Below are 15,849 nucleotides of genomic sequence, written 5' to 3' on the forward strand. Positions count from 1 at the left end.
CCGTGCTGGCCCAGCCGCCGTCCCCCCACCCCGACCTCGGCTATCGCTGCCCGGATCTGCCTGTCTCTAAATAGTCTGAGAAAGGGCTAAAAGGAAAAATGTCTGCAATGTAACATTAATCACCGCTCTCATACGGGGGAAAAAACCACAGCTGGCACTTGCACCTTGCCCAGAATCACCCTCCTGGTTTGGGAGCCGTGCGTGGAGCTCCTCCAGCGCCCGCGGCCCCGTTCCTGCCTCCTCCTGCTGCCCCAGGCTCTGACCATCTGGGCTCATGTTCCTCCTCCAAAATCCCTGCTCCTTAGCATTTCTGGATGAGACCTGTGCTGCTTTGCCAGCCCTTTGGAGTGGGGTTTGCAGGAGCAGCACAGGATCCCGGTGTGGACAGACACAGCCACGATGAGACAAATAAGCAGAGGTGACCCCCGAGGGGCTCCTTCCCTCACGGCCCTTTTCAATTTATTTAACATTAACAGCCAAAGGATCAGATTCAAAGCAATTGTGTGGAGCTTTCCCCTTATCTCTGCAGGAGAGGGATGTTTATTTGAACCTCTCTCAGAAGCTCTTAATAATTGTTTAGTCTGAGAACATTTCTGGAGAATCATTTGAATGGGGAAGGAGATGCCTCCCCTCGCTCCCTGGGCTGCTGTGGGTGAGCCTGTCGGGGCATTTTTTTTCCTATTTTAGACAGGCTGAACTTCCTACCCTGTAATTAAAGAGCAGGTACAGACACAGAGCCCCCCACTTGGCTCCTCAGCTCACAGTCCACGGCCATGCATGGAGTGTTTGTCCCTCAGCAGGTGGTGACCATCATTGGCATCATTCCCTTGGGGTCACAGCTGCTCAGCCATAGAGAAAAAGGGGTGAATCCAAGGAAAAAAATAATCCAGATGGCAAGGATGGAGCAAAACCTGGGGAGGGAGCACGGGACATGAGCCAATGGGATCTGGATGGGAGCTGGAGGTCTCAGCAGGAATCACACAAACCCTTCAAGGATGTGGCCAGAGCCTTCTAAAATCAGGTCACGAGCAGGGCATGGCTGGGTACCCTCCTGTTCTGCTCTGCTGACCCAGGGGTGAGGGCTCCTCTGGGCCTCTTGGCACACAGCTCAACAACCCCTGCCTTCTCAGCAGAAAAAACACACAGAAATCCAAATTCCCAGAATATTACAGATATCCCACCCCTATGGATTCCCATTTTGGAACAGGGACACACCAACCCTCTAGAGCAGTATGGAGGGATGCAGGGATGGTTCTCCTTGCTCACCCTGGCTTAGTCAGGTTTTCTGGGGAACATGACAAAAAAGGAGCAAGAGCCTCAAACCCAGGATCTTCCTTCCCCTCATGGTGACTCAGAGCAAAGAGGGGCCCTTTGGCTTCTCCTCCTCAAAGGAAGGTGCAACCTGAGTGTTGTTTAGGACTGGAGGCATGAACAGAGTTGGTAGGAAAGCTTGAGGCTCTCCTAGCCCCTAAAGCAAAGCTACGGGAGGGGAAAAGCTGATTAAGGTTTATCCCAGCAAAATCTGTAAAATAAGGGACACAGAAAGTTTAATGAAGCTGCATTAGCTGCTGGAACCAACATTTTTGGTTAATAAGCTGCTTCTTGCTAGATGAGAAAGGACTGAAGAGGGATGCTGAGTCTTGTTGACACTTTTCATTTGTCTGACAGATGTTCAGTGTATTTAAAGATGAGCATCTGTGATTGCTGTTGATATTACAGGCAATTTGTTGCCTATGTGTGGTTTTGAAAAATGCTACAAACACAACTCTACATCTGTTACACAGCACCACGAGAAACATCCCACTGTTGCTTCTTCTGGAGCAGGGCTGCTGGAAAACTGCCTTGGGAAGGGAACACCAATCCCTTTTTTCCACTTACAACCCCCCTTGTATTTGCTTTTCCATATTCATGGTCTGAACATGAGTTCACCTCTTCCCTGCTTTGGAGAACTCACTCCCTGCTGTGACACTGCCCCTGTTAGCAAGTGGTGGCCACAGGCAGCTGCTCCTTCCACTAGCCCAGATTGTTCCAAGCCCTGTCCAACCTGGCCTTGGACACTTCCATGGATGGGGCAGCCACAGCTTTTCTGGGCAGCCTGTGCCAGGGCCTGCCCACCCTCATAGGGAAGGATTCCTTCCCAGTATCCCATCTCTCCCTGCCCTCTGTCAGTGTGAAGCCATTCCCCCTTGTCCTGTCACTTCAGTCCCTTGTCCCAAGTCCCTCTCCAGCATTCCTGGAGCCCCTTTAGGCACTGGAAGGGGCTCCAAGGTCTCCCTGGAGCCTTCTCTTCACCACCGTGCCACGGAGGAGAGAGCAGGAGAGGACACTGCTGCTTCTACAGCCAGCTCCTAACCCCACCTCAGATCACACTGGGTGTTTCATCCTTAACTTCAAATGGTCAAAATTAAAAGAAAAACAAAAAGACAAAAAGATAATAATCACAAGATAAATTGTGCAGCTCCAGCTCCTTATTTTGGGTTGGATTCTGATGCTTGCTGGGATGAGAGCAAAGAGCAGGGACTTTCAAGAGCTGCAGCTGCCTGGACTTGCTGTGGACGCCAGCCCTGCATGGAGGATGTGTCCTGGCAGCAATGTCCCCATGGGAATCTCCCCCTGGCAGTGTCCCCACAGTGCCCCATGAACCAACCACCAGCTTCACGTCACCACCAGCACCACGAGGTCCAGGCAGCCTCCACCCCACAGAGGGCCCTCCCTGCCTGCCCAGCTGAGCTCCAAAGGAGATGAGAGCTTTGGAGCCAAGCACATCTGGCCAACTTTTCCCCCTCTGGCAAGAACTCACCCAGGGGAAGCTTCTCCCCCTGTCCCTGTCGGAGCTGCATCCGCGCCGCCCGTTCCCTCACGGCCCCGCGCCGGGGGCTGAACAGGAATGCCAGGCTGGCATCGTCGAAGCAGGCGATGCTGGGCACCATGGTCAGCCAGTTCAGGAAACTCAGGTTCCCACTGATGATCAGAAGCACCTGAAACGGGAAGAAGGCGCCAGCAGGTGTTTAATCTCCTTAAATTCCGCCAGGAAAGCGGGGTGGTGCATTTTGGCGCCCTAACGCAGACTTTGCCGATCTCCCAGCACGGCAAACCTTTCCTCCCTGCCCAGATGTCTTCCTGAGCTCACAGTGGGAGCTTTTCCCTGTTTTTCAGCAGGAGAGGGATCAGCCAGGGGTATGGAGTGACTTGATTTCCACGGTGCTCCTGGTGCTGCTGCCCAGGGCTCTGTGACAGCTTTTTTTTTTTTTTTTTTTAAATTTTAGCTTCTGTGAACCTGGACCAGGACCCAAACCTCCCAATTACAAAGTCTTAATTATTAAGTCCCCCTCCTCGACATATCTGCATAACCCAGAATTTCCCTATGGTTTATTCCAGGGTGACTCCCCTGACGTGTCCTGAAACAGGCTCAGTGTGGAGGTTGGTGTCCCAGATTAAGAGCTGGTCTCCCAAAACATTATTCCACGTACAAACATCAATAACAGATGGACAATTTTGCTCTGAGGACTCTCAGCCAGCATTCTGTTAAAAAAGATCCATGTTTTCTCATTAAAAACGACAACAAATAAATGTTAAACCCATGTAATTCTGTATTTTATGTGATTGGCACCATGTTTTTTGATATGGTGATTTGCAAGCCACGATTTTTAAAAGCCCAGCAGGACTCTTCAGAAAGTCACAGAATCTTACAAAAATGAAAGGTCTGACCAATCACAGCGAGGAACAAAAATCCTAACTATTATTTAGTTAAAAAAAAAAAAAAGAATTTATGCAGAGTTGGACAATTATCCAGAATTATGAGGGGGGGAAAAAGCTATTTAAATCTGAATCACACGCACATGTTGGGTCCTTGAGGAGAACATGTTACACTCAGGGTTTGGGGCTCCCCCTTTGACCCAGATGTGATTTGGTTCCATGCAAATTAATCAGCCTGTGTTCATTAACACACTTCTCACTTGGCCACCTCGTTAGGGGACTCTGCTCCTTTTCTGGAGTGTTTTGCCTCGTGCAACCTCAGTCGTGTTAAGAAAATAGTTCTGCACTTTGGCACTCGTGGCTTCCAGCTCTGAGGAGCTGGGTGGTCCACGGGAGGTGTTTGCAGCAGTGATTCACCTCGTTACTGCTCAGAAGTCAGAAGCAAACAGATCTTATTTCCAGCAGCACTGAAAAAAAATCAGGGGATTCAAAAATAATACGAGTTTGGCGTTTTCTGGTCTGTGGGTGGAATCGTGAACTGACAATTCCTCTGGAATTGCAGCTCCTGCGGATTCAGACAGGGGGTCGTGTGGTGCTCCCTGCCCTGAGCCCCACAGACCCCTGGGATCTGCAAGGACAAACCTCAAAGGGACTCAGGCTTCAAAGGCAGTTCACAGGAAAGCAGGGTTTTTCAGACCTGCTCATGGTGGGTGTCCCAGCAAACGGCCCCGTGGCCGTGGCTGCAGGAGTTTATCTTATCTTATTTCATCATCATCATCACTGAATGGTTTGGGTGGGAAGAGACCTTAAAGCCCATTCAGTGCCACCTCCTGCCATGGGCAGGGACACCTTTCACCAGCCCAGGTTGCTCCAACCTGGCCTTGGACACTTCCAGGGCTGGGGCAGCCACAGCTCCTCTGGGCAACCTGTGCCAGGGCCTGCCCACCCTCCCAGGGAGAAAACTCCTTCCCAACATCCCATCTAACTCTGGCAGTGGAAGCCATTCCTCCTTGTCCTGTCCCTCCATCCCTTGTCCCCAGTCCCTCTCCACCTCCCCTGGAGCCCCTTCAGGCCCTGGAATGGCTTTAAGGTCTCCCTGGAGCCTTCTCTTCTCCAGGCTGGACACTCCCAGGCTGCTCCTTCCACACAAAGAAGTAGAGTTTATCACACACATCTCTCAGCAATCCCAATCTTTAGCACATGCCAGCCTTGGCTCTTCCATGCTCCTGCCCCATCCCAACCCAGCTGTATCTCCCTATCTCCACCCTTGGGATCTCTGCTGCCTTGGATGGGTTGTGCCCTCCCCACCTTGCTCCTGATTTGTGTTTACAGTGTCTTTCTCTTGCTGGGCAATATTTAAATGCACAATTATAACAAACAGATGGGATCAACCCCTGTGGTGATTTTGAGAAATTTTTTATTAAAGCACAGTATTAATCATGGTAATTGGGTAGGAACTTTAAGGTTATAAAACTACAGCATGTCTAATGAGCGAGCTCCTTCTAGGAGGAACTGAGGTTTTTTAATCTAATAATGTCAGTTTTATGGATTATGACTGGAGTTTTATGAAGTGTGATATGAAATACTGTGGATTCATGGCTCTCGCTGGATTAATTTGGAAAAGTAGTTTTCCTGGTTCTAGGCCCAAAAACAATTATTCCTTACATTTCTGTCCCCTGCACTGTTCCCAAACCCCTCTGTCAGAAAACGGGCACCTACACCCATAACTTTTTTACAGGTTGCACTCCTTTGTTTGGCTGGGGTTTATTTATTTTTTATTTTGGAAATCACAGATTGTTATAAACATACAGTAGGTAGAGGAAGCTCATATTCTGTGTCCCAGACTGTATATTTGTCCAGAAGGAACAACAATGGGCTGTAAACTCTTAAACACAGCCCAGGGCTCCGTCTGAGCACAAGGACAAAGTCACCTCACTGCGCTGGGGCTTGCTGGGATTAAGCCATTGGAGCAGAAAAGCCAAAACTGGGATGTCTGGAAGGACTTTCATTCATTTAAAGAGAAAAGAATTACCAGAAGGCTGGAGGAGACCTCAAGAGCCATCCAGTCCTTCCTGCTGCCCCAGAGTCAACTCTCCCTGCACCACAGTGTGTTTGTTAAACTCTTCCTAGAAATTATTTACGTGGTTTTTCCCAAAAGTTTTCACAGGCACGGGTAAAAAAAGATTCCCATTAGACGACAACAGCAAAAATATTTAATTTCCACCCTATTTCTAATTTCCCCTTTCTCCATCCCTTCCCTGCCATGGGACCCCCTGATGTCAGAGGACACCTGGACACTCCTCGGAGACATCAGCCCTGAGATTCCAGAAGGGCTGGAAGCACCTTCCCAACTCACTGGGAATTATCATGGGGCGAGGGAACAGCCCAAATTTGGTATCCAAACAAGGCAAAGGCTCCGTGTTTCCTTCCCACAAGATGACAGGAGGGAACCCACGTGTTATGACCACACTTAATACAGAAAAAAGGAAATAATAAACCTCAAGACATACATTGCACAGTTGCCCACACAACTCTCATTAGGGCTGAAGAAGATTCATTTAGAGCCAGAGGAATTATTTAGAATCGAAAGCATTTTAAAATTCACATGTCATATACTGGGGTTTGAACAAATGTGTTAAAAAATACCCATATTTATCCCTAAAAAGCAGAGCTCAGTATTAATAATATTTATACATTTGTAATATTTACAAATATATATTAACAAATACTTTATGACGTGCTATATTTATAAATATTTATATTTATACTTTAAAAATATTTAGAAATACTTACGTAGATGGAGATTCCTCTGAACTTTTAAATGTACAGTGGAGATACTGAGGAACAAAACAACTACAGACACACCAATGGAATCAAGCACAGTCTTCACCAAAACCTGCCCTTGACCTGGGCCAGATTTTGACATATTACAAATTGCACTGGCAGGTTTTTGCAACTCCAGGTCTAAAGTTCCAAACAGAACTGCTGGAGCAGGAGGGACCCAAACCCATTCCTGTCCTACACCCCCCACTTGTTCTCCATCCAAACACGCAGCAACAGAAATGTCTCACCCCCTGCACCCCATGGAGCTCCCACTGATGATGGGATTTGACTGCGGAGCATTTCCAGGGATAAGCACCACTCACAGATTTTCAATGGAAAAAATGGTAAAGAGAAGCAAGAGAGTGAAAGTGGCTTTAGATATATATCTATCTACCTCCAAATCTCACACTTCAGCACTCCACCTGACCGCCAGGTCGGGCCCTCCTGACCTCCTCCTTTCCTCTCAAGAGGAATTTCTCCCTGGAAAGGCTGGTCAGGCACCGGCAGGGGTTGCCCAGGGAGGTTTGGAGTCCCCACCTCTGGAGGTGTCCAAGGAAGGCCTGGCTGTGGCACTCAGTGCTCTGGGCTGGGGGACAAGGTGGGCATCGGGCATGGGGGGGGGACCTGATGGTCCTGGAAGGCTTTTCCAACCTCAAGGATTCTGTGGGCAATTTCAGAGAATTCCTTCCTGACTTTACTCCAGTTTGCTCCGAGAAATTGATTTTAGTGGCAGGCCTCTTACTTGGTTGAGATTGGGTATTAGGGAAGAATTCCTTCATGGAAAGGGCTGCCTGGGGAGTCCCCATCCCTGGAGGGATTGAAAAGCCTTGTGGATGTGGCACTTGGGGTCATGGGTTAGTGGTGGCCTTGGCAGTGCTGGGGGAACAGTTGGACTTGAAGGTCTGAGAGGGTTTTTCCCACCTCAATCCCACCAGCACACAGCAAGGAACGGGGACATCCCCCCACCAGCACAGAGCTCCACACGTGCCACTCGAAAAACACTCCAGGATCCATCCAGAGGACAAGAGAGCCGTGCAAAGGCAGCACATTGTTCCCCCCCAGCACGCCTGGGTTTCCTCAGCCGGCGCGCTCGCTCCGATGAGCTCATTCCGTCAATAAAGTCAAACAGCACGTTAAAAACCTCGGCATCCATTAACGGTCCGAGAGTTTCACTAACCAGCTCCATCCCACTCATTAAAAGCGCTTTTATGGCAGATGGAAAGCCGAAGTCCAGCAGAAGTGCTCTGCTCCAGTGGTATCTCCAGATGGGAATGTTGGAAGGAGCCCCACACCGCGCGCTCCGGGGGGACGTCACGCTCGGCCCTCCATCTGCCTCCTCCACAGGGAGAGCAGGTTGGAAGGGGTTTGTTCCAGTCAGAACGTGTGGATTCATCCAAATATCAAATGGGCCAGACCCAGCTCTGAGCACCTTTCCCAGGAGGCCTGCTGTGATCCAGAAGGCCTGGAGACCATTCATTTGTGGGACACCTTCCACTAAGGACCAGCTTGCTCCAAAACCAACCTGGCCTTGAACACTTCCAGGGATGGGGCAAGACAAGGCAAATCAACAGCAAATAAGCTGAAAGCATTAATTTGACTCTGAAAAATGTCAGAATTTCTTTTTTTTTTTCTTGATAACACAACTTTCAGGTCTGCAACAGCGGCGGAGTTTTGGTTAAATTCAGCCTGTTTTGGTTAACAGTTGGTTTGTTATAGCAAAAGCAACTTCCTTACTGAAAAGTGAAGAATGCACCCATGAAAATTTTTTTCACAGCTTCCTTTCAAACCAGTTTCAGATTTGAGCTGGACACTCAAACCCCAAGTATTACAGTTTAAAAAAATAATCCTAAATATAACGGTGTCTTTTGGACGGCACTGGCAGGACCGGGCAGTTCTTGCCTATCAAGTTGTTCTGGGAGCATTTCACTGCAGGTTTTTATTTTCCTCTCTGCTGAGCTCTGCTCCACACTCGGATATTAAGACATCATAAGAAAAATTCCAACAGGGCAATTAATCATTAACTGTCACAGTTTTCCATAAGGTGCAAATTTAAGGTTATAAAACTGTCAGAAAGCCTGAACAGTTACACGGGCTGTGCCGTTGGCTGGATGTGCCTCTGGAAGGGGGTGCAGACAAACCAGCCGGTGCTTTTGACTCCTGAGTTGGTCAAACCACAAACACCATTTCATTTGCCATTTGTGCTGCCAGAGCCAGGATTATCTCCTGATATCAACAGCCAGGAAAAGAAGGACTCAGTAAAAGCATTTTCCAGCCCAACAGAAACAATCCTCATTTGAGGTGTCTCCTGGTTTAATTGCAGCCTGGAATGGGCTGTCAATGGGCATCGATCAATAACTCACTCCTAAATTACACAGCAAAGCACAGAACTCCCCTGGAATAAATGCTGGGTGATTATTGGATGATCAATAATAGAACAGCATCAAGACTAAAAAGTAAAAGCCCTTCTTCCAGAATATCCTTTTCTCCACTAATTAGGACATTTCTTCACCGAGAGGCGCGTGGGTTCAAAACTCCCTCTGCGAGAAATGATGTGAATTAAACCCTGCCCTCAAATCCTGGATCAGCCTGAAGTCACATGGAACTGTTTATAATCCTTGACTGAAAGAATGCTAAAATACTTCTGGCGAAAATACTTCCAGTCCCTTTCCCCACCCCGTCACTGCTCCTTTGAATTTCACTTTTCCTGCAATATTTAGACATATGTAACAATTGCCAAAACAAGAGCAAAATCCAGTTTTTTTGGGGAAGAAGGGGAAGAGAACAAACACATCAGGAAAAATCTCTTCTGATAGCACACGTTTTCCCTAGTCTGTCAAGGTCTTGGTAAAATTTGTCTTAAATTGATATTAAAGAGAGAGGATGGGGAAAACCAGGTTTTTTGGGATAAACATAGATGGGAAGGCTGAGCACCTCCAATCTCAGACAGCCCTGGCACAGGCAAATGGGATCTGGGCCCGAACTCCTTTTCCAAACAAGTCAAATCCAAGGTTTTGGTTTGACCAGCTGTGGAGACATCTGCAGAAGCTGGATTGGGAGCGTGCTGCCCAAATCCACTGGCATTCCAAGCCTGACACAGATTCATATCTTTGCCTTTTCAAGCTAAAAGGAAAGGACGCGACCAAATCCGCAGGCACGGGGAGAGCTCAAGGAAAAAGCAAGGGATGTCACATCTGATCAGCCTGACACCAGCGTGGAAAACACTGGTGGCTTCTGTGACTCAGATCTTTCTGCAGCTCCTCCCCTTGCCTCGCTCAAATCCATAATTTTGGTAACTTTGAGCCCTCGGCAACATCTGCACTGAAATGTTTAACTTGGGTTGGCGACGGGGGTACCGAAAGCCAAGGCTGGGTGCATTTCAAGCTCCAGGATGATCTGGATTTTTCCAACCAAACCAACCTCTTGCAGCACGTTCGGGGCAAAACACAGGGGCCTGATCCCTGAGCCGCCATCCGGGGGCTTCCGCAGCTCGGGAGAAACGGGAAACAGCTGCAGCGAGGAAAACTCACCCCGTGCCTCAGTCGGGGCTGGGTACATTTGATTTCAATAAAGCAAAGCTGCAAAAGCCTCAGGGATAAAAAAAAAAAAACAACGAAGTAGTGGATGTAAAAATTTTATAGAAATGCTACATTTAATAAAAAAAAAAAAGAGGAAAAATGGGAGGGAAGCACAGAACTGTTCCTGTGCCTCGGCAGTGCAGAGCCTGTGCCTCTGCAGCACCTCCCCAAATCCTGCCCTCCACTGCTGGGAAAGGGTCAGAATTGTGAGAAACATCTGTGAGTTGGAAGGGACCCACCTGGATCATCAATGTCCTTGGGCAGGCCCTGGCACAGGTTGCCCAGAGAAGCTGTGGCTGCCCCATCCCTGGGAGTGTCCAAGGCCAGGTTGGATGGGGATTGGAGCAACCTGGGCTGGTGGGAGGTGTCCCTGCCCATGGCAGGGGGTGGCACTGGGTGGTCTTCAAGGTCCCTTCCAACTCAAACCATTCCAGATTCCATGGTTCTAAGTCCAACTCCTGGAGGTAACCAGCTCCCTGACATTTAAAACACAAAATGCCCAACCACTGGACATCAAACCTTTGCTAAATTTTCCAAGCTCAAAAGAGGAAAAAGTGGGGGAAAATGCCTTTTCCTTCCATCCCAGATGGCAGCTGAGCAATCCCTGAGCTGTCACTGGTGGGGACTAAATAAATAGCAAATGAAATGTACGTTGGGCAAAACCAGATATGGTTAAGAAAACACAAAACGTGTTAAAAATCACATTTTTATGCTGCCATCTGCAGCAGTTTCTTTTCAGCCTTGCTTGTAACTTAGGTTACAATGGGAGCAAGGTGTAAATCATGAAATGACAGGGAAAAAAAAAAAAAAAAAGGAGATTTTTCAGTTCTTTCCCTCCCTGAGCAGTTCCTTCCACGTGGGATCAAATGATGCTGAGGGTGGCTGAGCCAGGGGAGGTTGTGTGGAACCCTGGAGGACTGGGAAGCTTATTGCTTTTATTTCATTTATATGCATTTATTTGCTTGTAGAAATCTGAAATAACCCCCCAATACAGGAACTGATTGAGTCTCTTTAACACTAGAGGGGAATGGAAGGATTTAAAAGGAGCCAAAGCCCCACACTTTGCTTTGCAGAGGAAGACAAGGTGCTCCAAAGGGATAGAGGGAATACAACAACCTTGGAGCCATTTATCTGCCAGGCTGCTGCCTGCACACATGACAAGTCAGGGTTTCAAAGCTGCCTGAGGAGCCTCTCTCCTCCTGGGAGGGAGCTTTGAAGGGCTCAGCCATCAAGGGGTGAGTGCCGTGGGTATTTCCTGGTAGTCCCGTCCTCCTTTCCCAGCCCAAGTTTGGCCTGGCTCTGATGGGATCACATGAGTTGTGGATCCCCGAGGAGGCTGCAGAGGAAGCAGAAAATGCCACCCACTTTCAAGGTCACAGCTGTGAGGAGATCCCTGCTCTTGCTGCTGCACTGATCGCTTACATATGAGATGGGCCTTGGAAGAGGGATGAAAACACACGGAGAGCTGAATATTCCAGAGCTGTCACCACAGCCCTGCTGCACAGCCTAAATCCCAGGGGAGCTGTGCTGTTATCAGGAAGAGATGCTCTCTTGGAAAACAAAAAAAAAAAAAAAGCTGCACACAGCTTGAGGTTTTCCAGCTCCAAAGAATCTGCAGCAGAGGATGAAGCGCAGCTGCCTGTCCGTGAGGAAGTTCCTCCTCTCCACAGTGACTCATCCAAGAAAACCCAAGGGCAGCCACAGGGCTCATTTGAAAAGGATCCTCATTATTCACTCCCCAATTGGGTTTGTCAACAGAGGGAAAGAGCAAAACTTCAGGACTGCCTCATTCCGTGATTCCAAGAGCCTCGTCCAGCACAGGGGTGATGAGCTGCTCCCAGCCAGGTGACAGCAGCAACAGGGGGACAGAGAGGGGACGAGACACAAGGGCAACAGGACGTGCCAGGCACTGCCTGGTGCTGCTGGAGGAGCTCTGGAAAGGGACTGAGAGGATGGAGCAGGATCTGAATGACCCCAGGCTGCTGCACTTCAGCACACAGCTGGGAAAAGATACAGAGAGCTGGGGGGAAAATGCAGGGAATTGGGAAAAGATGCAAAGAACTGGGGAAAAAATAAAGAGAGCTGGGAAAAGATGCAGAGAACTGGGGAAAAACAATACAGGGAGGTGGGAAAAAGCACAGAAATCTTTGCTCTTCCAGTTTTTCTGCATCACCAGAGCTTTGGCAACGCGGCTGCACGTGCCAGGCAGGACATGGGACCAGGGAGAGGCACCTGGAGGGGTGGCATTGGGCAGCAGCTGCTCAGCTGTGCTGGATGGCTCTGCCAGGGGACAATCTGCTCTGCAGCCCTGGAAGGTCCTGCCTTGGGTGGGCATCCACACCCCGGACCTGCAGGCTCCGGACTTCGACGTTGTTACAGAGTTCATGTTTGGCTTTGCAGCTTAATTTCTTGTGACAGCGAGAAGGAACCCTGAAGGTTTCTGTAAACCCAAGTGTTTACAAACCAGTGCCAAAGGCAGAGCTGGGTCCAATGTGGGCTGTGAGCAGCAGCCCCAGCACTCCAGAATTACCCTCCAGAGCACAGGACGTGCCACAAGGAATTAACCTCCCAACACACAACTTGAGCCCTGCAATCCCTGCGTGACAGACACAGGGGCAGCTCAGCCAGGGCTGGGGGAAGCGAAACGAAGCAGCAAATTACAGCTCAGCCCAGGATTTTCCACCCGGGATCCCACGTAGGTATTTCCCAGCACTCCCTCCCCGGCACTTGTGGTCGGAGCTGCTCCTTTCTGGCGTCTTGTGGTGGCCCTGCTGCTGCTGCTCGGGGGTCCCCTGGGCCACATCAGGGCACTGCCACCACAGAAAGCACCAGTGGGGCCAGCCCACCGTGACAAAGGGGATTGGAACAGACCCAGCGAGCTCCAAAGGGCCCTCTGGAACATGCCCAGAGGTGCCCCTCGTGGGTGAGCCTGGTCCTGGAGACCCTCAGGGCTCCCTGGTTCGACCTCCCCCCGGGCAAGGAGGGGTCTGTGAGCTCATCAGCACTCAGGATGGAACCAGGAACATCTGGGACTTCTCCAGTGCTTTCCAAACGAGGATGGCAAGAGAGGGACAAGAAGAGCAGCAGTGGGACACGGCACCCATGGAGAGCAGGGAGCACAGCCCACCTGGGCCCCACCCCAGGGATGGCCCAGCCACTGCCCTGCAGTGACCTCAGCCCTGGAAGACAACTAAGAAACACCAGATCCAGCCCTGCCCTGATCCAGTCACAGAAATCCCTCCACATCCCCAAACACAACCACTTTCTCCCGACTTACTGATACTTTAGGTGAAAGCACAGAATTATTCTGGCTGTCAGGGCCAAAATACTGCAAGGGAGGAAAAGCACCAGAACCACCAAGTACATCCCTGAAGCACCTTCCAAGCAGGACCCCTCCACCAGGGATGTCCAAGGGCACCAACAGCCCAGGCAGCCACGGGAAAAACCACAAGGACTCTTATCACAGCAGTGGATGCATGTGGAGTGTTTCACTTGGCACCCCTGGAGCTCTCCTAATCTTTTCCTTTATGATTAATATTGAACAAGTCATATTCCTTATGGAATTTCCTAACTGTGTCTGTTTATATTTTTCTCTACATCAGAGTCAATATTTCGAGAATCGCCTCTCTCTTTTTTTTTCCTCTTTTATTTCACATTCATCTGTTTTTCCTCATTTTATAAACCAGGTTTCTTGTTTAGTAGCCATGACAACATCTGCCTGTGGTGGTTACACCACAGCCTGGGGCTTTTTATTTGCTTTCCCCCCCCACCCCCCCCCACCCCAAGCTGCCTTAGAAAAAAATATCCTTTAAATAAATAAAAGCATAAAATGAAAGGGGCAAGCTCGGTACCGACTCCTCCTTCCCCTCCAACGAGCCACTTCAACAAGACTTCCCAGCACGGTGGGTGAGGACTCATTTGGCTTTAATCCTGCAAAGTCTTATCCACTTAGTGAACTTCAGTGGGAATACTCAGAGCACACCAAGTGAAACACATATGTAAGTCTTTAAAACCCTGAGGTCTGGGCCTGAAAGGCAGAAAAGCAAAAAGCTGGAGCTGCATTTTCCTCCTGGGCGCCGATCTTTCGCACGGCAGCTCACGGGGGCTGGGGTGGGATGCAGGGGGAGATGGAGGTGTGCTGCTCCCCAGGTGAGGACGGGCCATCAGGATGTGGCATCTCTCCCTTGGCTCTGCATTCCCAACAAAACCCAGTGGCTGGAGGCAGCAGGACCCACCCTTCCACTCTTAGTTCAGTTAGAAGGACGTGGTGATTAAACCCTGTCAGGGCAACCTGGAGATCGGGCACAGGAATTTCAAAGCAAAGGAGCATCACACCACCAATCACATGACTGTCACCCAGGGAATATTAAGGAATAGCCTTTTTCCCCCTAAATTAACATTATATTTCAGTCTTTTAGGATGTTGGTCACCAGTAGCTTAGAGGGAATTTAGGCTTTTGAACAAATGAGTGTATTTTATGTGGGACTTCTCCCCCGAGCACAGTAAATGGCCCCGGGTTACAGATCTACATTTACCCATGGAAAGACACAACTCCAATTCCACGGTGTGTTTTACACAGGGAACATAAAACACCAATTACAGGATGGCCAGGCACACTGAGAGCAACTCTGAATCCAGGGGAGGCAACGAGGCCGGGAAAAGGCCGGGAACTGAACAAAGGCAGATGAACCTTTAATGCAGCAGAACCTCTGGGAGCCCGGAGACACTGTGTCCAGATGTTCAGAGGTCGATGTAACCTGACTCCAAGAAGGAAGAGGATGTATTCCTTAAAATTCCCTGTTGTGCTTTAATTTACTGCAGTCCTGCAGAGGAGCATGTGGTGATCACAGGTGGAGTTTCAGATTGACCATAAACATGAAGTTGGGGGCAAAAAGACTCGAATCGTTTCGGGTTTGGCTGCCAAGACGGTTGAGGTACAGATTTCCATGAAAACATCTCCCTTCCCCTGTGCTCCAATAAAACCAGAGGAAAACCCTCCAGCAGATGCTCTGCAGCACCAACAACCCCTTCACTGATGGAACCAAGGCCTGAGGCAGGCGACCACCTGAACTGGGGCTCTCCAGCTGATCCCTTCTTTGCTGGGTGGAGAAGGGGAAGGAACAGAGCATGGATGACAACATTTTGAAGCTCCAGTTCTTATCTGTGCTCACATTTCTTCTAAATAACCCCAGGAAAACGATCTCTCTACATCTTTAGGGCCTCCCTGTCTGCCCCTGAGCACTCTGAGGGGAGGGAAGAGCAGTGTCGGCCAGGCAGTGCCTCCAGCACCATCCCATCTGCCCAGGAAGCAGAGACAGAGCTGATTTGGCTGCACTGGGTTTCAGAGTGGCCCCCCCACCAGATCCTGACCCTTTTACCTTGGCTCTGCTCCCTCTGAGGTTTCTGGCCACGGCAACGATCCCTGTTTGATGAGCAGAACTGGCAGATTGGCCGTTGTTGCTCCAGAGGGATTTGCGTGGGGATTACAAGTGGTTTTCAAGGGCTGGCTATGGAATAAATGACATTATTGATGCAATAAAAGCAATCCCTGACTCTTTCCTACTCCCCATTCCTGCCATTCCCAAACAAACAATGCAATCTGATTTGGTTTTCCTGAGAAAAATGATAAATGACTGTGTCCTGAGGCTTCCACTGCTCCTGTATTTTGGCACCTCAGAGGAGCTGGCAGGTGCTCTGAGGTAGAGCATCATGCAGACACCTGGCCTAGTGGAAGGTGACCCTGCCCATGGCAGGG

The 15,849-nt window shown here is 49.5% G+C and overlaps 1 protein-coding gene across 4 annotated transcripts in view; it reads right to left on the reverse strand.

Annotated features, from left to right (window-relative positions):
* LMF1 (lipase maturation factor 1) overlaps nt 1-15,849 on the reverse strand; it is a 146,286-nt gene that overhangs the window by 18,838 nt on the left and 111,599 nt on the right. For all 4 annotated transcript variants that reach the window (XM_050317903.1, XM_050317901.1, XM_050317904.1 and 1 more), the window contains exon 6: nt 2,801-2,978. In XM_050317903.1, coding sequence (XP_050173860.1) covers nt 2,801-2,978 — 178 coding nt within the window. The remainder of the gene's footprint in view (nt 1-2,800; nt 2,979-15,849) is intronic.

Source organism: Myiozetetes cayanensis, unplaced genomic scaffold (assembly GCF_022539395.1).
Source record: "Myiozetetes cayanensis isolate MyiCay16 unplaced genomic scaffold, myiCay2020 scf20-37, whole genome shotgun sequence".
NCBI lineage: Eukaryota > Metazoa > Chordata > Aves > Passeriformes > Tyrannidae > Myiozetetes > Myiozetetes cayanensis.